General features: G+C 68.8%; 3 protein-coding genes across 6 annotated transcripts; 2 read left to right on the top strand and 1 right to left on the bottom strand.

The window, feature by feature from the left end:
- Positions 1 to 188: 188 nt before the first annotated feature.
- On the bottom strand, positions 189 to 1,439 carry ARL2 (ADP ribosylation factor like GTPase 2). The gene is made up of 2 exons (XM_062514212.1): positions 967 to 1,439; positions 189 to 303 (listed from the first exon to the last, which is right to left on the bottom strand). Exons 1-2 carry the CDS (start codon positions 1,386 to 1,388, stop codon positions 189 to 191), a joined length of 537 nt encoding a protein of 178 aa, XP_062370196.1. The 5' UTR covers positions 1,389 to 1,439.
- An 8,621-nt stretch (positions 1,440 to 10,060) lies between these two features.
- LOC134057165 (autophagy-related protein 2 homolog A-like) lies at positions 10,061 to 18,495 on the top strand. Its single transcript, XM_062514206.1, has 23 exons — positions 10,061 to 10,094; positions 10,191 to 10,319; positions 10,717 to 10,871; positions 11,078 to 11,158; positions 11,524 to 11,630; positions 11,981 to 12,073; positions 12,658 to 12,728; positions 12,847 to 12,926; positions 13,177 to 13,380; positions 13,475 to 13,574; positions 13,896 to 14,080; positions 14,230 to 14,432; positions 14,848 to 14,947; positions 15,347 to 15,556; positions 15,864 to 15,971; positions 16,176 to 16,263; positions 16,380 to 16,464; positions 17,083 to 17,152; positions 17,268 to 17,350; positions 17,565 to 17,686; positions 17,763 to 17,914; positions 18,035 to 18,127; positions 18,391 to 18,495. Exons 1-23 carry the CDS (start codon positions 10,061 to 10,063, stop codon positions 18,472 to 18,474), a joined length of 2,637 nt encoding a protein of 878 aa, XP_062370190.1. The 3' UTR covers positions 18,475 to 18,495.
- A 147-nt stretch (positions 18,496 to 18,642) lies between these two features.
- FIBP (FGF1 intracellular binding protein) lies at positions 18,643 to 23,228 on the top strand. 4 transcript variants are annotated; one of them, XM_062514205.1, is made up of 10 exons: positions 18,643 to 18,673; positions 19,125 to 19,211; positions 19,307 to 19,505; positions 19,844 to 19,970; positions 20,816 to 20,949; positions 21,250 to 21,358; positions 21,797 to 21,860; positions 22,342 to 22,428; positions 22,554 to 22,651; positions 22,797 to 23,228. In XM_062514205.1, exons 2-10 carry the CDS (start codon positions 19,173 to 19,175, stop codon positions 22,864 to 22,866), a joined length of 927 nt encoding a protein of 308 aa, XP_062370189.1. In that variant the 5' UTR covers positions 18,643 to 18,673; positions 19,125 to 19,172; the 3' UTR covers positions 22,867 to 23,228. The 4 variants fall into 4 exon arrangements, with proteins under 4 accessions (XP_062370189.1, XP_062370187.1, XP_062370185.1 ...); XM_062514201.1 differs by lacking the exon at positions 18,643 to 18,673 and adding an exon at positions 20,336 to 20,436 and having other exon boundaries at positions 19,041 to 19,211; XM_062514203.1 differs by having other exon boundaries at positions 18,654 to 18,673; positions 19,125 to 19,505.
- The last annotated feature ends 81 nt before the right edge of the window (positions 23,229 to 23,309 follow it).

Raw genomic sequence — 23,309 nt, forward strand, 5'->3', positions numbered from 1 at the left:
GTCAGCGTGGGGTCAGCGTGGGGTCAGAGGGGTCAGCGTGGGGTCAGAGGGGTCAGAGGGGTCAGAGTGGGGTCAGCATGGCCACAGGACCACTAGGACAGTGGTGGTCACCTTGGCCATCGCCAGGTGCAGCAGCAAAGCCCCTCCCACACCCAGAGGCCCCTCCCCCACCCCTTCCCCTCCCCCACTCACCCGCGGTGCTCCAGGGTTTTGATGTTGAAGCCCAGGGTGGGGGAGGTGCCCCCCACGTCCTCCCCGTTCAGCCGCTTCAGCAGCGTCGTCTTCCCGGCGTTGTCCAATCCCCTGCAGGGGCGGGGCCTCAGGACACACCCATGGACACACCCACACCTGGACACGCCACTTTTAGCGCCCCACTCCAAGCTGCCCGCAGCTCCACCCCGTCACCACACCCACGGACCACACCCACAGAACACACCCACGGACCACACCCACGGAACACATCCACTGACCACACCCACGGAACACATCCATGGACACCACCCACAGACCACACCCATGGACCACACCCACGGAACACATCCACTGACCACACCCACGGAACACATCCACTGACCACACCCACAGACCACACCCATGGACACCACCCACAGACCACACCCATGGACCACACCCACGGAACACATCCACTGACCACATCCATGGGCTACACCACAGACCACACCCATGGACCCCACCCACTGACCACACCCATGGACCCCACCCACTGACCACACCCACTGATTCCATGAACTATGCCCACCGACCACACCCACTGACACCACACCCTGACCACACCCTAAGTGACTCCTCCCCCACCATGCCCCACCCCCAAGCCCCACCTACCATCTAGCCCCACCCCTCATGCCCCACCCACCGGAAGCCCCGGAAGCCCCACTCCCACCACGCCCCCGCACCACCATGCAGGCCCCGCCCCCCCGCCCCGCCCCTCCCCGTGGCCCCGCCCACAGCACGAGCAGCCGCAGCTCTCGCTCCTTCTCGCGCATCTTCTTCAGGATCGTCAGCAGCCCCATGGCGGCCGCGCGCGCCGGACACGCCCCCCTCCGGCACCACCCATTAACCCGCTCCGCCCCCGAAGCTTCGCTCCCCTCCGCCCATTGGCCCGCGCCGCACAGAAACCCCGCCCCCCGCCGCCCGTTGGCCCACGCGCTCCCGCTCTCGCCGCCACTTCCCGGTGCTCGGCGGCGGCGCTCGGCTCCCCCTGGCGGCCCGGAGGAGCGCGGGGCGGGGCAGGGGCGGAGCCGGGAGCTATGGGGGTCCCGGGGGGTCCGCAGGGGGGTCCCAGATCCGCCCGCCACCCCCGCCATGGCCGCCCGGAGTCTCTTTCTCCTCCTCCTCCTCCTGGTGCTGCTGGTGCCACTCCCGGCCATGCCCGACACCCCCAGTCCCGGCTGCCGCCTCCGCTGTAAGAGCTGGGGGGATCCCCGGGACACCCGGACCCCGCCCGCACCTCCCGCCCTCCCCAGGGTCCCCCGTGCCCAGGGAACCTCCTTACGGCCGCGGGAACCCCCAGCCACCGGCACCCCGGCTCCCATGGGAATCCCTCCCTTCGGGACCCTCCCGAAGGATCCCAACCCTCCCCCGCGGGGTGTCGATCCCTTCCGGGACCCCTCGGCTGGGACGCCCCCTCCCGCCCCACGGGAACCTCCCCCAAACCCCACTGGAGACTCCCCCACCCGTGGGACCCTCCCAGAGACCCCCCAGGACAGGAGTGCTCCCCCCACCCAGGTATTTTGGGCCCCGCCCCTCCTGGCTCTGCCACCTTTCCCAAGGCCCCGCCCCTTTTCTACCGTTCCTCCCCTTTCCCAGGGGTCCCGGTGCCCCCCCCGAGGTGGGCGGGGCGCTGCCGCCCGGGGGGCGTGGCCTCGCTGGGCGCATGTGCGGGACACTGCGAGTCGCGCGCTGGCCCCGCTCCGCGCGCGCTGCTGGACGCCGGAGCGCGCCCCCTGCTGGCCGAGGCGCGCTGCTGCACCATGGAGCACGTGATCAGGGTGGGCGTGGTAACCTCGGTGCGGGCGGGGCAAGGGCGGGGATTTTTGGGGGGGCGGGGAGGGGCCTGTGGGGCTCGGATGGAGGGTGTGGGGCTGCATAGGTGTGGCCTGAGAGGGTGTGGCAGGGGACGCCCAGGTGTGAGCCGGGCACACCCGGGTGTGTCCGCCCCTGACCGCGCCCTCCCTGCCCCTCCCCGCAGGTGCAGGTGACCCTGCGCTGCCCGGGGGGGTCGCGGCGGTTCCGGACGGTGTCGGCCGGGTCGTGCAGGTGCGACATGTGCCGGCTGGGCCGGTACTGACCCCGGGTACCGACCCCCCCGGATCACCATTAAACGGAGCATCACCAGCGGCTCTCGCGGTCTTGGGGGTGTCGGAGGCGGGGGGACGCCAGGGAAGCACTCGGAGGTTACCGCCCCCAAAAATCCTTTATTGATCCCCTAAATCGCCCCCGAGGAGATCTCAGGGGTCCGCCCTCAGCCCCCGCCCCTCCCCAAGGCCCCCCCACGTGTCCCCTATCCCCACGCCTTTTCCTTCTGAGATCCCGGACCCTAAATCCGCCCCCCTCGAGTGCCCTCATAATCGGCCCCCGCACCCGGCCCCACCGCTGAAGCCCCCCCTGGTCCCAGACCTGCCCCGACCACATTTCGTCCCCTGCCCGCCCCCGGCTACTCCCGTTTCCGGGAACCTCCGTAACGTCACTTCCGGGGCAGACCCTCGCCTCTTTCGGGCGGCCCCTTCCCTTTCCGCGTTCGGCGTGCGCCGATTGGCCGGAGCGCTCGCGCACGCCGTTTGCGGCGTTCTCATTGGCCGGCAGGGTGAAGCGCCCACTGACTGATGGGGCGCGCTGTCAATCAATCTCCCGGCAGCTAATGGCGCTGGGCGGTTCGGAAGCGGAAGTGCGTGGGCGGGTCCAGAAGCGGCGTCGCCGGTGTCTCCCGGCGCTGCCGGTGCCGCTCCTGGTGCCGCCATGCCGCGCTGGGCGCGGGGCTGGCCCGAGGCGCTCAAGGCCCGCGCCGCCCGGTACGCGCTGCAGCGCTGGCTCGGGCCGTTCCTCGAGGAGCCGCTGCGGCTCGAGCAGCTCGTGCTGGACCTGCGGGGAGGCACCGGGAGCCTCCGGGAGCTGCGGCTGCGGGCGGCGGTCAGCGGGGACGGGGGGATAGGGGGGGGAAAGTGGAGGGATCGGGGACGGGGGGGCGGGGGAGGGACACCGGAGGGATCGTGGGGGGACACCGGGAGCACCGGGGACAGCGGGAAAGGAGAGCCGGGCTGGTTCGGGAGCGGTTCTGGAGAATCCGCGGGTGATTTTGAGGCGGTTTTGGAGGCGACTCGGGGCCGGTTCCGGGGGATTTCGGGACGGCTTTGGAAGCGATTTCGGGATGGTGTCGGGGGTGGGCTTGCGGCTGATTTTGGGGTGATTCTGGGCGGTTCCGGCGCGGTTCCGGGGGTGATTCTCGGGTGATTTCGGGGCCGTCTCGAGGGTCCCTGACCCCTCGCCCCCCCAGGCCGTGGACGAGCTGCTGGCGGGGGCGGGGGCGCCGCTGGAGCTGCGCGAGGGCGAAGTCGGGGCTGTCACTGTCACCGTGCCCTGGGCCGCGCTGGGGAGCGAGCCCGTGCGGCTGCGGCTCAGCCACCTGCGGCTCGTGCTGCGGCCCCGTGAGTGTCACCTCCCCGTCACCTCTCCCGGCTTTTGGTGGCCCGCCCAAAACCCCCGTGCCAGCCCCCTGCTGTCCCCACCCGTGTCCCTCTTTTCTCCCCGATGTCCCTCCCATGCTCCCCCCTAACACCCACCCCCCCCCCACCGCTCCGTGTCCCCCCAGGCCAGCTGGGGTCGCCGGGCCCGGGGTCGCCTCCCCCGGGGGGGTCGCAGCAGGGCCGGGACCCCCCCTCGGAGCCGCCCCCGCTGGAGGGGCTGGAGGCACTGGCGCTGACCATTGACACAGGTGACCGAGGGGACAGGGGAACAGGGGGGACGGAGGAACTGGGGATGGGGGGGCTCCCTGGGGGACGTGACACGGGGGGGAGAGGTCCACACCTGGCCCCCGCCCTGGTGTCCCCAACGTCCCCCCGTGTCCCCCCAGTGCTGCGCCGGCTCCAGGTGCTGCTGGAGGACGCCGAGCTCAGGATGGAGCTGCCCCCGCAGCCCGGGGGGGGCCCGGGGGGAGCCCTGGAGCTGCACCTGCCCAGGTGAGGGACGTGAGGGGGACTCAGGTGTGTGCGGGGAGGCTCAGGTGCGTGCAGGCGTGTCTGGGGGGGGCGGGGGGGGGCGCGTCCCGGGTGTGCCTCAGTGTCCCTGTCCCCAGGGTGGAGTACGAGGACGCGGGGGGGGATCCCGGGGCCGGCCCCCCCGCCGTGCTGCTCAAGGAGCTGCGGCTGCGCGACCTCCGGCTGCTGTGGCAGGAACTGCCCCCGGCCTGGCCACAGGTAGGGCTTTGTCACCCCTGTGCCACCTGTGTCACGTGTCCCCCCAGGTCGCTGTGTCCCCTCAGTGTCCCTCCCTGTCCTCACAGGTCCCCGTGTCCCCCCCAGTGCTGGGGGGGCTCCTGCCAGGCCCCTCGGAGCTGATCCTGAGGCTGAAACAGAAACAGAGCGGGGGGCTGCCAGGACCTGCGGTGGGGGAGGGGCTTGGGGGGGGTGGGTCCGGTTTTGGGCTGCCAGGGGGGGTTTTGGGGATTTTACATTTTTGGGGCGTCCTGGGGGCCATTTTCTGGGGTCCTGAGGGATTCTGGCCACTGGGGGGTCCAGGGGGTCACTGTTGGGGTGGTGGGGGGGATCTGAGGGTTCAGTTTGGGGGATTTCTGGGAGATTTAGGGTCTTGGTTTTGGAGATTCTGGGGGGGGGGGGGGGGAAATCTCATTTTTGGGCTCTCAGGGTTTTTGGGGTCCTTGTTTCAGGGATTTTGGAATTTTGGGGTCGCGTTTTCAGTGATTTCGGAGTCTTGGGGTCTCATTTTCAGCATTTAGGGTTTTTGGGGTCTCACTCTGGCCCTCCACAGGTGGAGCTGGAGGGGAAGGTGGGGGCCCTGCACCTGCTGCTGCCCCCCCCTCTGCTGGGGACCCTGCGGGGGCTGCTGGGTGCCCTGAACCCCCCCGGTGAGTCCCCCCCGACCCCCGCGGGGACCCCAGAACTGGGGAGGAGGTGCTGAAGCCTTGGGGGGGGGAGGGGAGGGGAGGGGGGGATTGGGGGTCTCCTGGGGGATTTTTGGGATCTCCCGGGGAGGGTGTGGGGGTCGCTTTTGGGGAATCCTTAGGGAGAGATTTGGGGTCTCCTAAGTTCTTTTTTGGTGGGGGAGTGGGTGATTTTGCAGTGGGGGGGGGCGGATTTTAGGATCCAATCCCTCTGGGGGGGTTCTGAGCCACTGTGCGCCCCCCAGGACCCCCCCCCGGGGGTCGCAGCCGCCCCCTGGGCCCCCAGGACCTGGCGTTGATCGAGCGGGAGCTGAGCCGCTGCCTGCGGGGGGGGGGGCGGCCCCCCGAGCCCCCCCGGGGGGGACCCCGAGAGCGGTGAGGGGGGAGGGGCAGGTTGTGGGGGGGTCGGGGATGTTCTGGGGGTGGATTTTGGGGGCTGGTGGGGGCAGTCTGGAGGGTGTTTGGTGGGGTTGGGGGAGGAATTAGGGAGATGGGGGGGTTTGGGGGGGTCTGAGGGGGGTTTGGGGCTGGGGGGGTGGGCTGGGGGGTGTTTTGAGGGGGGTTCTGGAGGGGTTTGGGAGCTGGGGGGGTTCCGGGGAGGTTTTAGGGTGGGTTTGGAGATCTGAAGGGATCTGGGTGGGGCTTTGGAGCGGGGGGGGGGGGGGGGGGGGGGAGGGGGGGGTTTGTTGGGAGCTTTTGGGGGGGTTCTGAGGGGGTTTTGGGGGTGTCCTCACCTCTCTCCCCCCCAGAGCTCTTCTACTCCATGACGGGGTCGCTGGGGGGGGGGGACACCCCCGTGGGCAGCCCCAGCCCCCCCTCCAGCCCTGCCGTGAGTTGGGGGTGCTGGGGGGTGGAACAGGGAGGGGAATTTGGGGATTTTTGGGAATCTCGAGGGAGAATTTTGTGGTATTTTATTTGGGGTTTGTGGGGAGGATTTTTTTTTGGGGGGGGATGTGTTTGGGGGTGAGATTTTTGGGTGGAATTTGGGGGGGTCCTGGAAGGGGAGCTGGGAGGATATATTTGAGGGAGGGGGATTTGGGGATTTATTTGGGGGGGGAGGGTCCCGAAAGGGAAGTATGGGAGAAATTTTGGGGGAGAAATTTTTGGGGGAGAAATGTTAAGCGGGGGGGTGAATTTTTGGGGGGGGTAAATTTGAAGTGTTGGGTTTGACCCTGACCCTCTACACCCCATTCCCTCCCCCCCCCCGCCAAGGGCAGCCCCCGGTGCCGCCTCCCCTCCCTCCACAGCTCTGCCCCCCCAGGTGAGTGCAGGGGGTCTCCAAAACTGGGTGGGGGCTGTGTGGGGGGGGGGGGGTCCCTGTCCCTTCCCGGGGGTCCCTGATGCCGTGTCCAGGCCGGGGTCCCCCGTCCCGGGGGGGGCTGCGGCTGCAGGTGACTTTGGGGACGGTCACCGCGGTGCTGCCTGAGCAGGGGGGGCCCCCCTGCCCCCCCCACCAGCGCCTGTGGGCGGAGCTCTGTGATGGCCACGCCCACCCAACCTGGGACCACGCTCTGCCCTTCCCCCACCTCAGGTATGGCCACTCCCCCCCGGTGTCCCCCCAGATCCCCTCGTCCGTCTCCATCCCTGAGTGACCCTCGCCCCCCTCTTGCCCCCTCCTTGTCCCCAGATGTCTCCCCATGCCCCCCCCGTGTTCTCTTTCCTATTTTTTCTCTTGCTCTCTCTCCTTTCTCTTCCCTTTTCTCCCCGTTCCTCTCCCCCGTTCTGCCTCCTAAGACCCCCCCTCGTTCCCTTTCTTTGTCCCTTTTTCGTCCCCTCTGTCCTTTGTTTGTCCCCCCTGACCCCTTGTGTCCCCCCAGGCTCCTGGCGGGGGGGGGCTCAGCTGGGGCTGCACTCGGGGGGCGCAGGGGGGCCCCGGGGGGGGCTCTCGCTCGCCCGCCTGGAGCTGCTGGAGGAGCTGCCGGGGGCGGAGCCTCCAAAAATGCAGGTGGGTGGGGCTGGGTGGGGCCGTGGAGGGCGTGGCTGGGGTTTTGGGGTGGTGCCTAAAGAGGTGGGGCTTAAAGGTGATAGTGGGTGTGGTCTGCGTATGGGTGTGATCTGTGGGTGGGTGTGGCTTTAGAACACACCCATAGGGTGGAGCCCGAGGGAGTGGGTGTGGCCAGCATGGGGGATTGTACAAGGGTGTGGCTGTGAAGGGGCGGGGCTCATGCAAAAAGGCGGTGCTTGTCTGGGTGTGGCTGCCCCGCCCATCCCTGCCCCGCCCCCAGGTTCTGCGTTTCCCCGTCCCCCCGGCTGCCGGCCCTGCCCCCACCCAACCTGTGCTGCGCCTGCGCTGGGGCCCCCCCGGCCCCGCCCCCGCCGGGACCCTGCCCCTTCCGAAGGTGAGTGGGGGAGGGGGGGCCCCATTGCCCCCCCAGGCAGCAGTTGAGGAGCGGGGGATGGGTTTTGGGAACCCCAGCCCTTCCCCAAAATTCCCCCCAGCCCCTCCCCCAGCCCCAATTAACCGCCGCAAGGCTCCTCCCCGGACCCTCCTCCCTTCCCCCCATGTCCCCCCCTGACCCCCCAGTGTCCCCCCAGGGCCCCCCTCCCCCGCTGGAGCTGGGGGTGCAGCTGAGCCCCCCCGAGGCCGACCTGGACCTGGGGCTGCTGGAGCGCCTCGGCCCCACCCTCGATGCCATCTTGGGCCACGCCCACAGCCCGGACACGCCCACAGGGGAGGACACGCCCCCCGGAGAGGTGGGCGGGGCGGGAGAAGGAGTGGAACTGGAAAGGGGAGGGGCTAATGGGGACGTGCGGTGGGAGGGGCCTGAAGTGGGAGGAGCTTGGGAGTACGGGGTGGTTGGGGAGGGGTGGGGCTTGGTCCGTGGGTGTGGCCGAAAGGAGGAGCTTGATATGGGTGTAGCTCTGCTGTCTTTCCTGTCCTGACAATGCCCCACCCCCAGGCACGGTGGGCGTGGCCTCTGGTGCGGTGGGCGGCGCCGGGGGCGGGGCTGGCACTGCGGCTGCCCCTGACCGACCTGCGCCCCCCCCCCGCCCGCATCCCCCACCCCCGGGTGCGCCCCGAGAGCCTCCGAGTGAGGCTGGGGGGACCCCGGGGGTGGGCGGGGCCGGGGGGCGGGGCCGTGAGCTGCGACCACCTGGAGGGTGAGAGGGGCAGGGGACACTGGGGGGACACTGAAGGGGCAGGGAGGGGACACTGGGGGGACACTGGGAGGGACAGGGAGGGGACACTGGGAGGGGACACTGGGAGGGACAGGGAGGGGACACTGGGAGGGATAGGGAGGGGACACTGGGGGACACTGGGAGGGGACAGGGAGGGAATATTGGGGTGCATCAGGGTGGGCGCATTGCAAGGAGGCAGGGAAGGGTCCCTTGGGGGGGATTATGGTGAGGACAGTGGGAGAGGGGACACGGGGGGACAGGGAGGGGACAGCCCCGAAATCAACAGGGACATGGGGAGCACATCCCTAGGGACGCTGGAGGGACACGGATGGGAGGGGACACGCTTGGGGGTGGGGGCAGAGCCGTGCCCCCGCTTCCCCCATGCCCCCCCCCGGTGTCCCCACCCAGTGACGTACGAGGCCGAGGACATGGGGACCCTGCCCTGCCTGCGCGTGGAGCCGGGGCCCGGCCCGGGAGGGGCCCGCAGTGTCCCCACGTGAGCGGGGGGGGGTCCCGGGTGGAGAATTGGTGGACACTGAGGGGGGGGCACCGGGGGATCCTGGGAAGCTTTGGAGGGGCACTGAGGGGTCGGGGGGGGGCACTCCAGAGGGTCCTGAGCTGGGGGAGGGGCAGCCCTGTGGGGTCCTGTGGAGTGGGGTGGGGGATCTTCGGGTCGTGGGGGGGGGGGGGAGTCCCCAGGGTCAGTTTCTGGGGGATTCTTTGGATCCCGGGGGTCGGTGGGGGGAATTTGGGGGCTCCTTGTCCTCCCCCCCCTATGCTGACCCCCCATGCTCCCCAGGCTGGAGGTGACCGTGGCCAAGGCCCCCTCACAGGGCCCCCCTGGCCCCCCCCCGACCCCATTCTCTGCCCAGCGCAGCATCTACGAGAGCCATGAGGTGCGGGACCCCCACCCAGAAATTCCCAGGGGGCTTTGGGGGGGGATCCCTGAGGGCAGTGGGGGGCATCTCCTGAGCCCCCCGTTCCCACGGTGCCCTCCTCCCCCCCCAGCTGGTGCTGCCGGGGACCCCCGAGGAGTTGGGGGCGTTCGTGGCGGGGGCCCTGGGCGGGGCCCCCTGGACCCTGCAGGTGACGCTGCCCCGAGCCCACCTGAGCCTGAGTCCCCCCGAGCTGCTTCAGCGCCTCTACAACAGGTGAGGGGGGGGGCCCAGGAACCGGGGGGGGGACACCCCCAAAATCGGGAGGGAGCCACAGTACCTGGGGCGCAGCAGGTGAGGGGGGGGCACACCTGGGGACTGGGGGGGGTCTCTGGGGGCGTGGGAGGGTCTGGGACAAATGAGCGGAGTCTGGAGGTGAGGGGGGTCCCTTTCAGGTCCCCCCCCGCCCCAAACCCCCCCCGGCCCCCCCCCCCCCCCCCCAGGATCAACAACGACCTCCTGCTCTGGGACCCCGCCCCCCCGGAAGGCCCCGCCCCCTCCGCAGACCACGCCCCCTCTGGAGGCTCCTCCCCCTTCCGGCCCTGCAGGTCTGCTCTGGGCACAGGTGAGAGCCCGGGACCCTCCCCAAAATCCGCGGCGGCTCCCGGGTGTCCCCCCGGGTTTTGGGGTCCTCCCTGACCCCCCCCCCCCCCCCCCCGTGTTGTCCCCCAGACTCGGAGGAGGAGGAGGATGAGGACGAAGGCCCTGGGGGGTCCCCGCAGGACCTTGGGGACACCGGGGACCCCCCCCGGGCCCCCCCAGAGCGGCGGCGCCTTCCCTCGTCACCGTGCCCTGGGGCCGCGTCACGGCCGAGTGTCCCCCCGCGGTGAGGGGGGGCTGGTGTCACCTGTGTCACCTGTGCCACACCTTCATGTGTTCCCCCCCCAGTTCTCCCCCATCCTCCGGTGTCGTTCCCCCCCCCCCACCCCTTCCCCCGTGACCTGGGGGTGTCCCTGTGGGGGGAGGGGCAGTGCGTGACTCAGTTTTTGGGGTGTCCCCAGGGCGGGGTCCCGGGTCGCGGCTGGTGCTGGAGGTGGGGGAGGGGCGGCTCTGTGTCCTCCCCCGCCCGGGGGGGGCTCGGGGTCTGTCCCGGGCCTGTGCGGAGCTGCGGAGCCTGGAGCTGCTGCACGGTACCCTAAAAACGGGGGGGGTGGGGGGGTGTGGGCATGGGGGTACCCCAAAAACGGGGAGGGGGAGGAGCGGAAAGGGGGGAGGGGAGAACAAAACCAAACCAACAAAACGGGGAGGGGGCACAATTGAGGGGTCCTTTAAACCGGGGAGCCCAAAATTAGCTGGGGAGGGGGAGGCATCCCAAAATTGGGGTGGGGGGGGGGGGGGGGAGGGAAGTGAGGGGGGTGTCCCAAAAGCAGAGCCGATGCCCTCCATGTGGGGGAGGGGCAGAGGCCTCGGCTTTGGTGGGGGTGGTCCCTGGTTTTGGGTGGGGGTGGGGGGGGGGTCCCCAGAATCTGTCCATATTTTCGGGGTGTCCCCAGCACCTCCCCCACCGTGTCCTTCCTCCCCCTCCAGGCCCGGTGCCAGAGGAGGGGGAGGGGTCGCCCCCCCCCCTGCACCCCACCCTGGTGCCCTGGGACGAGCCCTCTCCCCCCCCCGGGGTCCCCCCGACCCCCCGGATGATGGCGCTGGCTCTGGGCAGCAGCGTGAGCCCCCGAGGGGACACCAAGGTGGGACAGGGGGCACGGGGGGGGGGAGGGGGGGACAGTGGGGACATCTGGGACATTGGGGGACGTTGGGGCACGAAGAGGGGCACGGGAAGGGACAGGAAAGACATTGGGGACCCCCGGGGGGGGGTGGGGGGGGGGCGGGGGGTGCTGGGGACACCTCCCCCCCCCCCTCCCCCGTGTCCCCATTAACGTCCCCGTGTCCCCAGGAGCTGGTGGTGGCCGTGGCCCTCGAGGGGGTGAAGCTGCAGCACCGCCCCGATCCCCCCGGGACCCCCTGGTACAGCCAGGTGAGGGTGGAGTGGATTTTGGGGTGCCCAGGTTTGGGTGTGGGCCCTTCTTGGGGGATTTGAGGTCCCCGGTTTTGGGATTCCCGTTTTTGGGGCTGTTTCAGTCATTTCTGATTTTGGGATTCGTGTTTTTGGGGTTGTTTTGCTCAGTCCCGTTTTTGGGGTTTCCTTCACTGGGGGGGTTCCCATTTCCACTTTTTTTTTTTTTCCTGGGGGGGTTTTGTGATTCTCGTGGTCTTTAGGTTGTTCAGGGATTTTTAATTTTCTTTGAGCGTTTCCCATTTTTGTTTTCTTTTGGGTTTTCGTCTTTTCTGGGCATTCCTGGGGGTCACTTTTGGGGTCGTCCTGCCCCCCCCCCCCCACAGCTGCTGGCCCTGCTGGCCCTGGAGGACGAGCCAGTTCTGGGGTACACGGCCCCCACCCCCCTGACCCAGCTACACCTGCACCTGCAGCGCTGCAGCCTCGACTACAGGTGAGCACCCCAAAAACCGGGTGGGGCTGGGGATCCCAAAATGGGGACCCGTGGGGAGGGGGTGACCACAAAACGGGGAGCCCCGAGAAAGGGTAACCCCAAAATGGAGGGTCCTGAGAGGGGAGTGACTCCAAAAATGGGGTTCCTTTGGGGGTCCATCAGTCCCTTTTTGGAGGGAACTCCCGGTTTTGGGGGATCCCCTGAGTGGGGCTGGGGGGGCTCCCCGCAATGCGGGGGTGTTTGGGGAGGTGGGGGGGGGGGTGCTGGGCAGGGGGAGAACACCTTGCTCCCTTTCCCCAGGGGGTGACCCAGATTTGGGGACCCCCCCCTCGGGCCCCCTGCCCTCCCAGGCCGCCGCCCCTCCCCCTGCGGGTGCTGGTGGTAGCCGAGACCCTGAGTGTCACCTGCGGGAGTGGCAGCGACCCCCGCCGGGGGGGGCTCAGGTGCGCGGGGACAGCCTGGGGGGAGTTTTGGGGGAGGTTGTGGAGCTCACAGAGGGGATTTTGGGGGGACCCGGGGGGTATTTTTGGGTCTCCCGAGGGAGTTGGGGAGGTCCTGGCGAGTTCTGGGGGACTCCTGAAGGAATTTGGAGACAACCCCCGGGACTTTTTTGGGGCTTCCCGGGGTGGTTTTTGGAGGGGGGGGTCCCAGGGTGGTTTTTTGGCTGGGGGGGGGGGGGTCCCAGGGTGGTTTTTGGTGCTCCTGAGGTTTTTTGGGAGATTTTTGAGATCCTGGGAGAGCCGGGGTTGGGGGGGGGGTGGTCACGAGAGGTTTTTTGGGGCGGTCCCAGGGGGGTTTTGGGGGGAGGGACTGGGGAGGTCTCGGGGACTTTTCAGAGCTCCCTGGGGGTTTTGGAGGATCTGGGAGGGGTTTAGGACTTCAGCTCCTGAGGCTTTTTTGGGGCTTGGGGCAGGGGGTGTGGTGGTTGGAGCTCCCCAGGGATTTTTGGGGGTCCGGGAAGGTTTGTGGGGTCCGCAGGGGTTGTGTGGGTGTCATGGCTCCTGTGACCCCCCCCGTGCCCCCCCAGGCTGTTGGTGGATGATGGCTCCGTGTTCCTGAGCGAGCGCTGCGGGGGGGGCGCGCTGGACCTGCAGAGGGGTAACGGGACCCCCCCAAAACCCGGGATCCCCCCCCCTCCCCGCCACGTCCCCTCCTGCCGGGACTCTCAGGGGGTTTGGGGGGGTTCACTCCGGTGTCCCCCCCCACCCTCTCCCAGATTTTGTGTCTGTGCTGGACGTGGATTTCCTGGAGCTGGTCCTGAGCACCTGGAGGGGGGGGGACGGCGAGGAGGGGGCGGTGAGTGGGGGTGAGGTGTTTGGGGGGGGGGGGGGGGGGGGTGAGGGGAGTTGGGGATCCCTGGGATTTGGGGTGACCTTCCCCCATCCCACCCGGGAGCTGCTGGGGGAGTGGGGGGGGGGGGGTGAGGGGAGTTGGGGACATTTCGGGGGGTTCAGGGAGGCTCCGGGCAGTTTGGGGAGGGTCAGGCGGGTTTGGGGGGGATCAATGCAGTTTCCGTGTGCCCCCCCCGCCCCTCCCCTGCCCGCAGCCGCCGCCCCCCGAGGAGCTGCTGGTGGCCCCCGCTCGCCTGCGGGGCCGCACCTGCGCCGACAGTGCTGCCGCCGTCGCCCTCCTGCTGCAACACCTGGGGACCCCCCCGGGACCCCCCCACAGTCCCGGCCGGCGCCCCCCCCCGGGGACGCCCGAGGAGAGACCCCCGGGTCAGCACGAGGCCCCTCCAGGGGCGGAGCAGGTGGGGGCTGGGGGGGAAATGGGGACCCCAAATGGGTCTGGGGGAGCACTCGGGGACCCCCAGTGCCCCTCCCCCTACTTTGCTCCTCCCCCAGGCCCCCCCTGCGCCCCCTCCCACCCCCATCAACCAACAGGACCTGGCGGATGCCCTGAGGGACCCCCCCGGGACCCCCCCCGGGGACCCCCGGACCCCCGGTATGGGGGGAATGGAATTTGGGGGGGAGGGGGTTGGGATCTGGGCGTGGATTTGAGGGGCAGGGCAGGGTCTCAGGGGGACATTTTGGGTCCGAGGGCGCTACTTGGGGTCAGGGGGGGCAGATCTCGGGTGGGGGGGGGGGGGGGGGGGCTGCTCTGTGTCTGGGGGGAGTATTTTGGGTCTGGGGGGGTTATTTTGGGCCCGGGGAGGGTTATTTGGGGTCTGGGAGGGAGCAGTCCGGATCTAGGGGGGTTATTTGGGGTCCGGGTCTGGGGGCTGGTCTGGGTCTGGGGGGGCTCTGACCGCCCTCCTCCCCCCAGCCCAGGCCCCGCCCCCCCCGGCCCCCCCCGTGTCCCTGTACCTGTTCCCGGGGGAGGGGGGGGTCCCCACCCGGGCCCCCCCCGTGGCCCCCGAGCCTCCCCCACCCCCCAGGGGGGGCAACGCCGACCCCGACCCCGAACACGACGGATTCTGCGTCCTGGAGGCCCCTGAAACCCCCGAGCCCGTGAGTGGGGGGGCTCTCGGGGGGCGCTGGGGGGGCCGTGGGGGGATCCCGGGTGACTTTGGGGCGTCCCTGTCCCTGCCGGAACCCCCTTGGGTGGCGCTGGGCCGTCCCAGGGTGCCGTCCGTCCATCTGTCCGTCCCTGTTCCCAGGCCTCCCCCCGCGTGCGCTGGCTGGCCCCCGGACCCCTGCGGATCCTGCCGGGACATTTCGGGGTCCCGAGGGGGGAGCGGGACCGGCTGCGCCCCCCCCCGGGGCTGCCCCCGCCCCGCACCCGCCTCGTCCTGCGCGACGTCAGCCTCACCTGGGCCCTGTTCGGGGGGCGGGACTTCGGGCCTGGCCCCGCCCAGCACAGGTGGGACACACCGGGGGGGGGGGGGGGAGGCTGGGGACACACCTGGGAGTGCTGGGGACACACCTAGGGGGGTTGGGGACACACCTAGGGGGTCTGGGGACACACCTGGGAGTGCTGGGGACACACCTAGGGGGGCTGGGGACACACCTGGGAGTGCTGGGGGCACACCTGGGAGTGCTGGGGACACACCTAGGGGGGCTGGGGACACACCTAGGGGGGCTGGGGATGCAACCGTGGGTGGGGCTGGGGTGGGTGTGGCCGTTCATTGGGACACGCCCCAATCAGGGAGTGGCTCAGATGGGTGTGGCTGGGATGAACACGCCCAGAGCACAGGGGTGGGGCCGACGGTCATGTACAAAGGGTGGGCGTGGCTGGGCGGGGCCGTGGGTGTGTCTGTATTGACCATGCCCCGCAGGCCCCGCCCCCGAAGCGCAGGCTCCTCCTCCCCACGGTGGCACAGCCGGGGGGGCCCCGGGAGGGTCCCGGAGCAGCTGATGGAGCTGCACCTGGGCAAGGTGAGGGATCGGGGTGCACTTGGGCAAGGTGGGGGGGGGGGGGGGGGGGGGTCGGGAGGGGCCATGGGAGGGTCCTGGGGCATGTTCGGGGGGGTCACAGGGGCCTGGGGGTGCTCCTGGGGGGATTCTGTGGTGGCTGGGGGATCAGCTTGGGAGTTTTAGGGTCCTGGGGTGGTAAACAGGGGCAGGGTGGGGGGGAAAAGGTTGGGGTGAGGAAGGTTTTTGAGGGTCCCGGGGGGGATTTTGGGGATCCTGAAAGGGTTTTGGGGGTCCCGGGGGGGGGGGGGGGGGGGGGTTGGGGGTCCGAGGGTGGATTTTGGTGATCTCAGGGTGGATTTTGGAGGTCCCCGGGCCGTTCTGGGGGTACCTAGCACCCCCCCCCCCCCCGTGCTCCCCCAGGTGTGCCTGCAGCACGAGTCGTACGCAGCCGAGCCCGGGGGAGGCGCGGGGGGGGCCCGGGGGGGTCCCCTGGGCCCAGGGGAGGTGCCCACGTCCCGCCTGGTGCTGCTGGTGCCTGAGCTGGAGCTGCGCGACCGCCTGGGGGGGGGCTCCGCGCCCCCCTTCCTGTGCAGACACCCCCGGGGAGCTCCGCCCCCACAGCCCCCCACGGTACCGGCCCTGCTGGGACCCCCAATGTCACCCCCAGTGTCACCCCCTGCATGACATCCTGAATGTCACGACCCTCCCTCCTAAATCTGTGACCCCCCCACCCCCTTCCCACCCCAAATCCCCTAAACGTGGCCTCCTCTCCTGCGACCCTCCCCAAACCCAACCCCCCCCAAATCCCCCAACCCTGCCCCCGCTCCTGAAACTCTCCCCAAGTCTTGACTCCAGATCTGCCCCCCCAAACCCCCTCAAATAAGACCCCCCCCCCCCCCCCCCCCTTTTATAATCCCCCCATCCCTGTCCCCCCCAGCTCTGGCTCAAGGCTCTGAGGGTCCTGCCCCACCCGCCCCCCCCCGGGGGGGTCCCCGAGTGCTGCCTCAGGGTCACCCTGACCCCCCTGCGCCTGCACATCGACCAGGTGAGGGGGCAGGGAGGGGTCTGGGGGGGCCACGGGGGTGTTTTTGTGGGGAGGTCTTTGGGGGAGTCAGGATATTTTTGGGGGTCCAGAATACCCTGGGGGTCCTTTGTGGGGGTTTGGGGAGGTGCGGAGTGTCTTTGGGGAAGTCTTCGTGGTGTTTTTGGGGTGTTTCGGGGGGGTCTCACGGTGTCCTTATCCCCTCAGGACGCGCTGATTTTCCTCAGGGATTTCGCCAGCAGCTTCATCGCCCACCTGAGCCCCCCCCCGGGACCCCCTCCGGGACCCCCGCCCGGTACCACAGCACGGGGGGGGGGGAGAGGGGTTCGGATAAGGGAGGGGCTGGTATTTGGGGAGGGGCACGGGGACTTTGGGGGTCCCCTCACTGTCCCCCCACCCCCCCTTTTGCAGCTCCCCCCGGCGTCGGAGACCCCCCCTGGCTGGAGCTGCCCCAGGGCGAAGACCCCGAAACAGAGACCCCCCCGATCTACTTCCGGTGGGACTGGGGGAACTGGGGAGGACTGGGATTGCCAGCGCTGTCCCCGGGGATGTCCCTTGGCTGTCCCCGGGCTGACAGCGCTGTCCCTGTCCCTATCCCTGTCCTGTCCCTGTCCCTGTCCCTATCCCTGTCCTGTCCCTGTCCCTGTCCTTGTCCCTATCCCTGTCCTGTCCCTGTCCCTGTCCCGTCCCTGTCCCTATCCCTGTCCTGTCCCTGTCCCTATCCCTGTCCTGTCCCTGTCCCTGTCCTTGTCCCTATCCCTGTCCTGTCCCTGTCCCTGTCCCGTCCCTGTCCCTATCCCTGTCCTGTCCCTGTCCCATCCCTGTCCCTGTCCCATCCCTGTCCCTGTCCCTGTCCCTGTCCCGTCCCTGTCCCTGTCCCATCCCTGTCCCTGTCCCTGTCCCTGTCCCGTCCCTGTCCCTGTCCCATCCCTGTCCCATCCCTATCCCTGTCCCATCCCTGTCCCATCCCTGTCCCTATCCCATCCCTGTCCCATCCCTGTCCCTATCCCTGTCCCATCCCTGTCCCGTCCCTGTCACTGTCCCATCCCTGTCCCATCCCTGTCCCGTCCCTCTCCCTGTCCCATCCCTGTCCCATCCCTGTCCCTGTCCCCAGTGAGTTCCGTTTCACAGCTGATGTCCCCATCTGGCTCGACTATCGTGGCAAGCGCGTCACCATGGAGCAGGTGACAGGGCCGGGGGTCCCGGGGGGTGACAGCGCCACTGCCGCCGTCCCTCAGTGCCACTGTTCCCATTTCCCATCTCCAGTGACACTGTCCCCTCTGTCCCCTCTGTCCCCAGGGTGCCCTGGCCGGGATCCTGATCGGGCTCGCGCGGCTCAACTGCTCCCAGCTGCGGCTGAAGCGGCTCTGCCACCGCCAGGGGTGGGACACTGGGGACAGGGGGACACTGGGGGGACAGTGGGGATGGGGGGGACAGTGGAGACAATGAAGGGACGCTGGGGACACCGGTGGGACATGGGGGGTGTGGGGGGGACACGGGACAGAGGGGCCAGTGGGGGCCTGGGGAATCCTGCGTGTCCCCAAACTCGCCGTTGCCGTCCCGCAATGTCCCCAATGTCCCCTCCTGTCCCCACAGGCTGCTGGGGCTCGGCCGGGTCGTGTCCTACGCGGTGACCGAGTGGCTTCGGGACATTCGGTGTCACCAGCTGCCCGGGCTGCTGGGGGGCGTGGCACCCGTGCACGCGGTGCTGCGGCTCTGTGAGTGTCCCCGAATGTCCCCAAAGTGTCCCCCAGCGTCCCCCAAGTGTCCCCCAATGTCCCCGTGTCCCCTCAGGGCGGGCGCTCCGGGACCTGCTGCTGCTGCCGCTGCTGGGGGGGGGTCCCGGGGGGGTGACCCGGGGGGTGACCCGCGGTGTCACTGCCCTCGGGGCCGCCTCGGCCAGCGCTGCCATCGGGCTGGGGACGAGGCTGCTGCGGGCCCTGCAGGTGGGACCCCCCCGGGACCCCCAAAATCCCTTCCGGACCCTCCCCGGGGGTGTCAGGGGGGTCCTGGCTGTCTGGGGGGGGGGGGGGTTCGGGCCATGACCTTTGACCCCCCTCCCCCAGGCTCTGGCTGAGGCTCTTTATGGACTCGTGGCCCCCCCGGGACCTCCCCGGCTCCTCCCGGAGCCACCGGGCCAGCGGCACCAGCGCCCCCCAGTACGGACCAGTAGGGGCCAATATGGACAGGCAGGGTGGGGGGATTCCAGTTTGGGGTCAGGCGGTTCCCAGTACGGTGGAGGGGGCAGCTGGGAGGGGCCCCAGCATGGGCTGGGATAGGGAGGGACTCCCAGTGTGGCCCAGTCCGGAGTCGGGGGGGTTCCCAGTATGGACTGAGGCGGGGAGGGTCACCCAGTGTGGCCCAGTTTGGGGTCGGGAGGGCTGCTCGTGCCCCCCAGTACCCCTCCCCTTTCTCTCTCCAGCGCCCCCCCAGCACGAGGAGCGGCCCCTCTCCCACCGAGGGACCGGGGGGACCCCGTCCCCCTCCGCGGCCCCGCCCCCAATAAACTGGGAGAGACTGGTTCTTACTGGGAGAGTCTGGTTCTTACTGGGATGGGGACTGGTTCTTACTGGGAGGAGCCGGGGGGCGGAGCTCGCGCGCCGCGGGGTGGCGGGGCAAAGGTGGCCCCGCCCCGCCGCGACGCCGCCGCAGCGCGCGTGACGTCATCAGTCTGCGTCGCGCGAGGAGCGCGCGGGACGGCGCCGGTCGGTGGGGGAGGGGCGGGCAGGGAGGGGCTCGGGGTTCCCCGGAGGGGGGAGGGGCCGTGACTGCCCTTGGGGGGGGGGGTGGGGGGGTCGGGGCCCCAGTGTGCCCCAGTTTGGGGGCGGGGCGATCCCAGTTTGGGACGGGCTGCGAGGAGGGGCTCCCAGTACGACCCAGTCCGGGCTCAGGGGCTCCCAGTACGGCCCAGTTTGGCGACAGGGGTTTCCCAGTGTGATGGACGGGAGGGGCTGGGAGGTCTCTCAGTATGGGCTGGGGTGGGGGCAGGGATTTCCCAGTACGGCCCAGTTTGGGGGCGGGGCCCAAATCCCAGGGTGGCAGGAGGGGGCTCGGGGGGGTCCCAGTGTGGGGTCAGCAGGTCTGGGGACATCGTGGACATTCGGGGATATTTGCGCACATCTGGGGACATCTGGGGACGCGGGGCCACCCCCGCAGGGATGAGCAGCGACCTGGACGTTTTCGTGGGGAACACGACGCTGATCGATGAGGAGGTGTACCGGCTGTGGCTGGATGGACACTCGGGTACGGGCCTGGGGACACCTGGGACCAGCCAGGACGCACCTGGGGACACACCTGAACACGCCCGGGGGATGCCCGATGTCCCTGTGTCCCCGCAGTGGCCGAGGCGGTGGCGCGGCGCCTGCGGGGGGGGGTCCTGGAGCGCGAGGGGACATCGGTGGCCGTGCTGCAGAGCGACACCCGCGACCACTACAGAACGTTCCAGATGCTGGAGCGGCTCCTGCACGCCCCCCCCCGGCTGCTGCAGCAGCTCCTGTTCCAGATCCCCCCCGAGCGGCAGGCCCTGCTCGTGCAGCGGTACTGGGCGGACTGGGACATACTGGGAGGGACTGGGGACGCTGGTGCTGGGGGAGCTGGGAAGGGTTGGGGACAGTGGGGGGGACACTGGAAGACACTGGGGACGCTGGTATTGGGGGAGCTGGGACGGACTGGAGACACGCACTGGGCAAACTGGGAGGGACTGGGGAAGCAGTTCCAGAGGGCTCTGGGACATTTTGGAAGTGTCAGCAAGATTTTAGGGCGTGGGGCAGGCTTTTTGGGGTCCACTCTGTTTCAGAGCCCCCCCCCCCCCCCAGGTTTTTGGGATTTTCCCCCAAATTTTTGGGTTTCCCCCGTTTTTGGGGTCCCCCCCCCAGGTACTATGCCTTTGACGAGGCCCTGGCCCGGGAACTGCTGGGCAAAAAACTCTCCAAGGGCACCAAGAAGGAGCTGGACGAGGTCAGCGCCCGCACTGGGGTCGGGATCCGCAGTTGCCGCCGCCAGGTGTGACCCCAAATCCGGGGGAAAAGGAAAGGGGCAGGGAAATGGGGGGAGAAACCCCAGAGAAAAGGAGGAAATCCCAAAATCAGGGGGAAGGGAAACAGGAGAGAAATGCCAAAAACAAGGGGAAAACCCCCAAACGGGGGTGGGAAATCTCAAAAAATGGGGCAAAAGGGAGAAAGGGGAGAAACCCAAAACCTGAAGGAAAATCCCCAAAAACGAGGACTTGGCTCGTGGGGGGTGGGCTGGTCCTGGGGAGCTTGGGGGGCGTGTTCAAGGGGGGGTTTTGCGGGTCTTGGGGAGGATTTTGGGGTCCGGGGTGGCCCTGGGTGGGGGGATTTGGGGCGCTGACCCCTCCTGCCCCCCAGTTTGACAACTTCAAGAGGGTCTTCAAGGCTGTGGAGGAGCTGCGGGGCCCCTTGGCCGAGAACATCCAGCAGCTCTTCCTGCTGCCCCCCTCCCTTGCCCGGTGGGTCGGGGGGAATTGGGGGGGAGTGGGGTGGGGAGGGGATGCCCCATGGAGGGAGGGAACCGAGGGGACCCAGGGGGTGCTGGGACCACCCAAAGGTACTGGGGGGGGGGGGGGGGGGGGTTTCTGGGCGGGGTCCCTGGGCTCAGGAGGGGCTGAGGTTGTTGGTGGGGATGGGGGGGTGGGGGGGTGGGGAGGCTTTGGGGTGCAGGTGATACCTGTGGGGGGAGGGGAACAGGGAATCTGGGGAGTAGCGTTGGGGTGGTTTACAGGTTTGGAGGGGGATTTAGGGGTTTGGGGCGGTGTAGGGGTTTTGGGCGATTTTAGGGATTCCCTCGGAGGTCAGGGACCCCCCTGACCCCCGAAATTCCCCCCCCAGGGACTACGCCGCCATCGTGTTCTTCGCCAACAGCCGCTTCGAGACCGGCAAGCGGCGCCTGCAGTTCCTGAGCTTCGCTGACTTCGCTGCCTGTGCCCAAAGCATGATGGGGCACTGGAGCCAGGGGGCCCTGGGTGAGCCCCCCAGCCCCCGGGACCCCCCGCCAGCACAGGGGACACACGGGGGACACCCCCAGAGCATCAGGGACACGGAGGGGGAGCGGGGACAGCGGGGACCCCCCTGGTGCCATCCGGGATCCCCCAGCTGTGTCCCGGTGACCGGTCTCTGTGACCCCAGAGATGTCCCCCTTTGGGGACCCTGGTGACTGCCAAGGTGTCCCCAACATCCCCGGTGTCCCTGCGGCACCCCCACGGTGTCCCCCCCCAGTCCCCCGTGTCCCCCCATGACCCCCGTGTCCCCCGGTCCCCTGCCAGCGCCCGAGGCGGCTGAGCCGGACGGGGACCTGCCCAAGTCCTTCCTGCAGGACCTGAAGGAGCTGAAGGTGCTGGTGGCAGACAAGGACCTGCTGGACCAGCACAAGAGGTGACAGCCTAGGACGGGACACCCCAAAATGGGGACACCCAAAATGGGGACACCCCAAAATGGCACACCCCTGAGGAGCCGTCCCCCATAACGGGGACAGCAAAAACAGGAACAACCCAAAAATGAGCACCCCAAACCCCATGGGGCACCCAAAACCGGGCTCACCACAACAAGGACACCCCAGCAGTGGGGCACCCCAGACTCCTGGATGCCCCCCAAAATCGGGTGGGTCCCCCAAATCACCAGGTCCTGCCCAATTCCCTGGGACCCCTTAAAGTTCATCGCCCCGAAGCCTTGGATCCCTTCAATCCTCTCAGTGTCCCCAAAACCCCCAGTCCCCCAACAAACCCTGGGACCTCCGGACTCTGGGCCTCTCTTGGGGTGGGGGTCCTGGTTCCGGGGGGTCCCTGGGCCCCCCTAACCGCCCCCTCCACCCAGCCTGGTGTGCTCTGCCCTGCGGGGGAAGATCTCGGTCTACAATGAGCTCGAGGCAAATTTTAAGGTAGACACCCCCCCCCCCCACCTCAAAACGGGGTGTCCTCAGGGAGGAGGGGCCTCCCAAATCCCTGGGGTCTGCTTGAAGGGGGAGGAGCTTACCCCAAAATCCTGGGACCTCCCCTAAAATCCTGGAGGAGCCTCTGGGCACATTTGTGGAGGGAGCTTGGGCTGGGAGGGCGGTTCCCAGCACTGGGGTCCCCCCTGGGAGGGAATTTAGGGATGGAGGGGTCCCCAAAACCCTGAGAGCACCCCGAGGTCCTGGGTCTCTTTCCTGGGGGGCTCAGGGGATCCTGGGAGGGGGGGGGGGGGGTCCTGGTTCTGGGGGTTCCCTCAAGTCCTGGGCCCCCTCTCAAGTACCGGGTGCCCCCCTCCTTGGGAGGGATTCCTGGAGCCCAGAGAGGCCCATGGTGAGGGTCCTGGGTTTGGGGGGCTCCAGGGGAGGGTTCTGGGATCGTGGGGTCCCCACCACCCACTTTCCACCCCAGGCACTGTCCCGGGCACTGGTGAACGTGGGGGGGAAGTTGACCCACGCCCGCGACGTTCGGGATTTCTTCGTGGACCTGGTGGAGAAGGTGAGGGGTACCCCAACGAGCAGGGGGGGTCCAAAAACCATCCCTAGGACTCCAGGATTGGGACCCCCTAAACTGGAACACCCCCCCCCCCCCAAAATCCCGGTATGTTTTGGGGTTCCCCTCAGGTGATCGAGCCCTGCCGCTCCGACAAGTGGAGCCCGGGGGACCTGCGGCTCTTCCTGACCCAGTACACGGCAGCACCCCGGAACCTGTCGGGCTTCAGGTGAGACCCCTCAGCTGGGAACCCCCAGATCTTCTTTAGGGGGACCCTAAACCCGGCCCACAATGGGGCTGGTTCGAAACACCTGTGGGGATTGGGGGTTCCCCAAAAGCGAGGGACTCCCCAAACTTTTGTTCCCGTCCTGCAGGCACCAGGCGCTGTGGGAGCGCTACATGGCCGCCATCACCGCCTGCCTGCTGCGCATGTACCACGACTGACCCCAAAAACGGGCACCCCAAAAACGGGGACTGCCCCTAAAATGGGGCACCCCCCAGGATGTGACGCCCCTGGGGAATTAAAAGGATCTGGCACCTGCAATGCCCCTTCCGAAAAGGAGATACCCCAAAAATGGGGCAGCTTCCAAATATGGGACTACAAAAAGGGAGGGGAGATCCCAAAAAAGGGGTGACCCCCAAAACCGGGATCCGCCAGCTTAACCACGTGGAGACTCCCCAAAACAGGGGGTGCTTGGCTACTGGAACCCCCCCAAAATGGGGAAAACCCCACACCTGGGCACGCTCTTCCCCTGCGACCCCAGAAGAGCCGGGGTGGGGGGGTGCAATAAAGAGCTGGGAACTGAGCTGAACGTTTGGGGGGCGGCATTTATGGGAGGAGGTGTGGGGGTGATCCTAAAATTTTGGGAGAAGTTTGGGGTGGGAGG

Source organism: Cinclus cinclus, unplaced genomic scaffold (genome assembly GCF_963662255.1).
Source record: "Cinclus cinclus unplaced genomic scaffold, bCinCin1.1 SCAFFOLD_62, whole genome shotgun sequence".
Classification (NCBI taxonomy): Eukaryota; Metazoa; Chordata; class Aves; order Passeriformes; family Cinclidae; genus Cinclus; species Cinclus cinclus.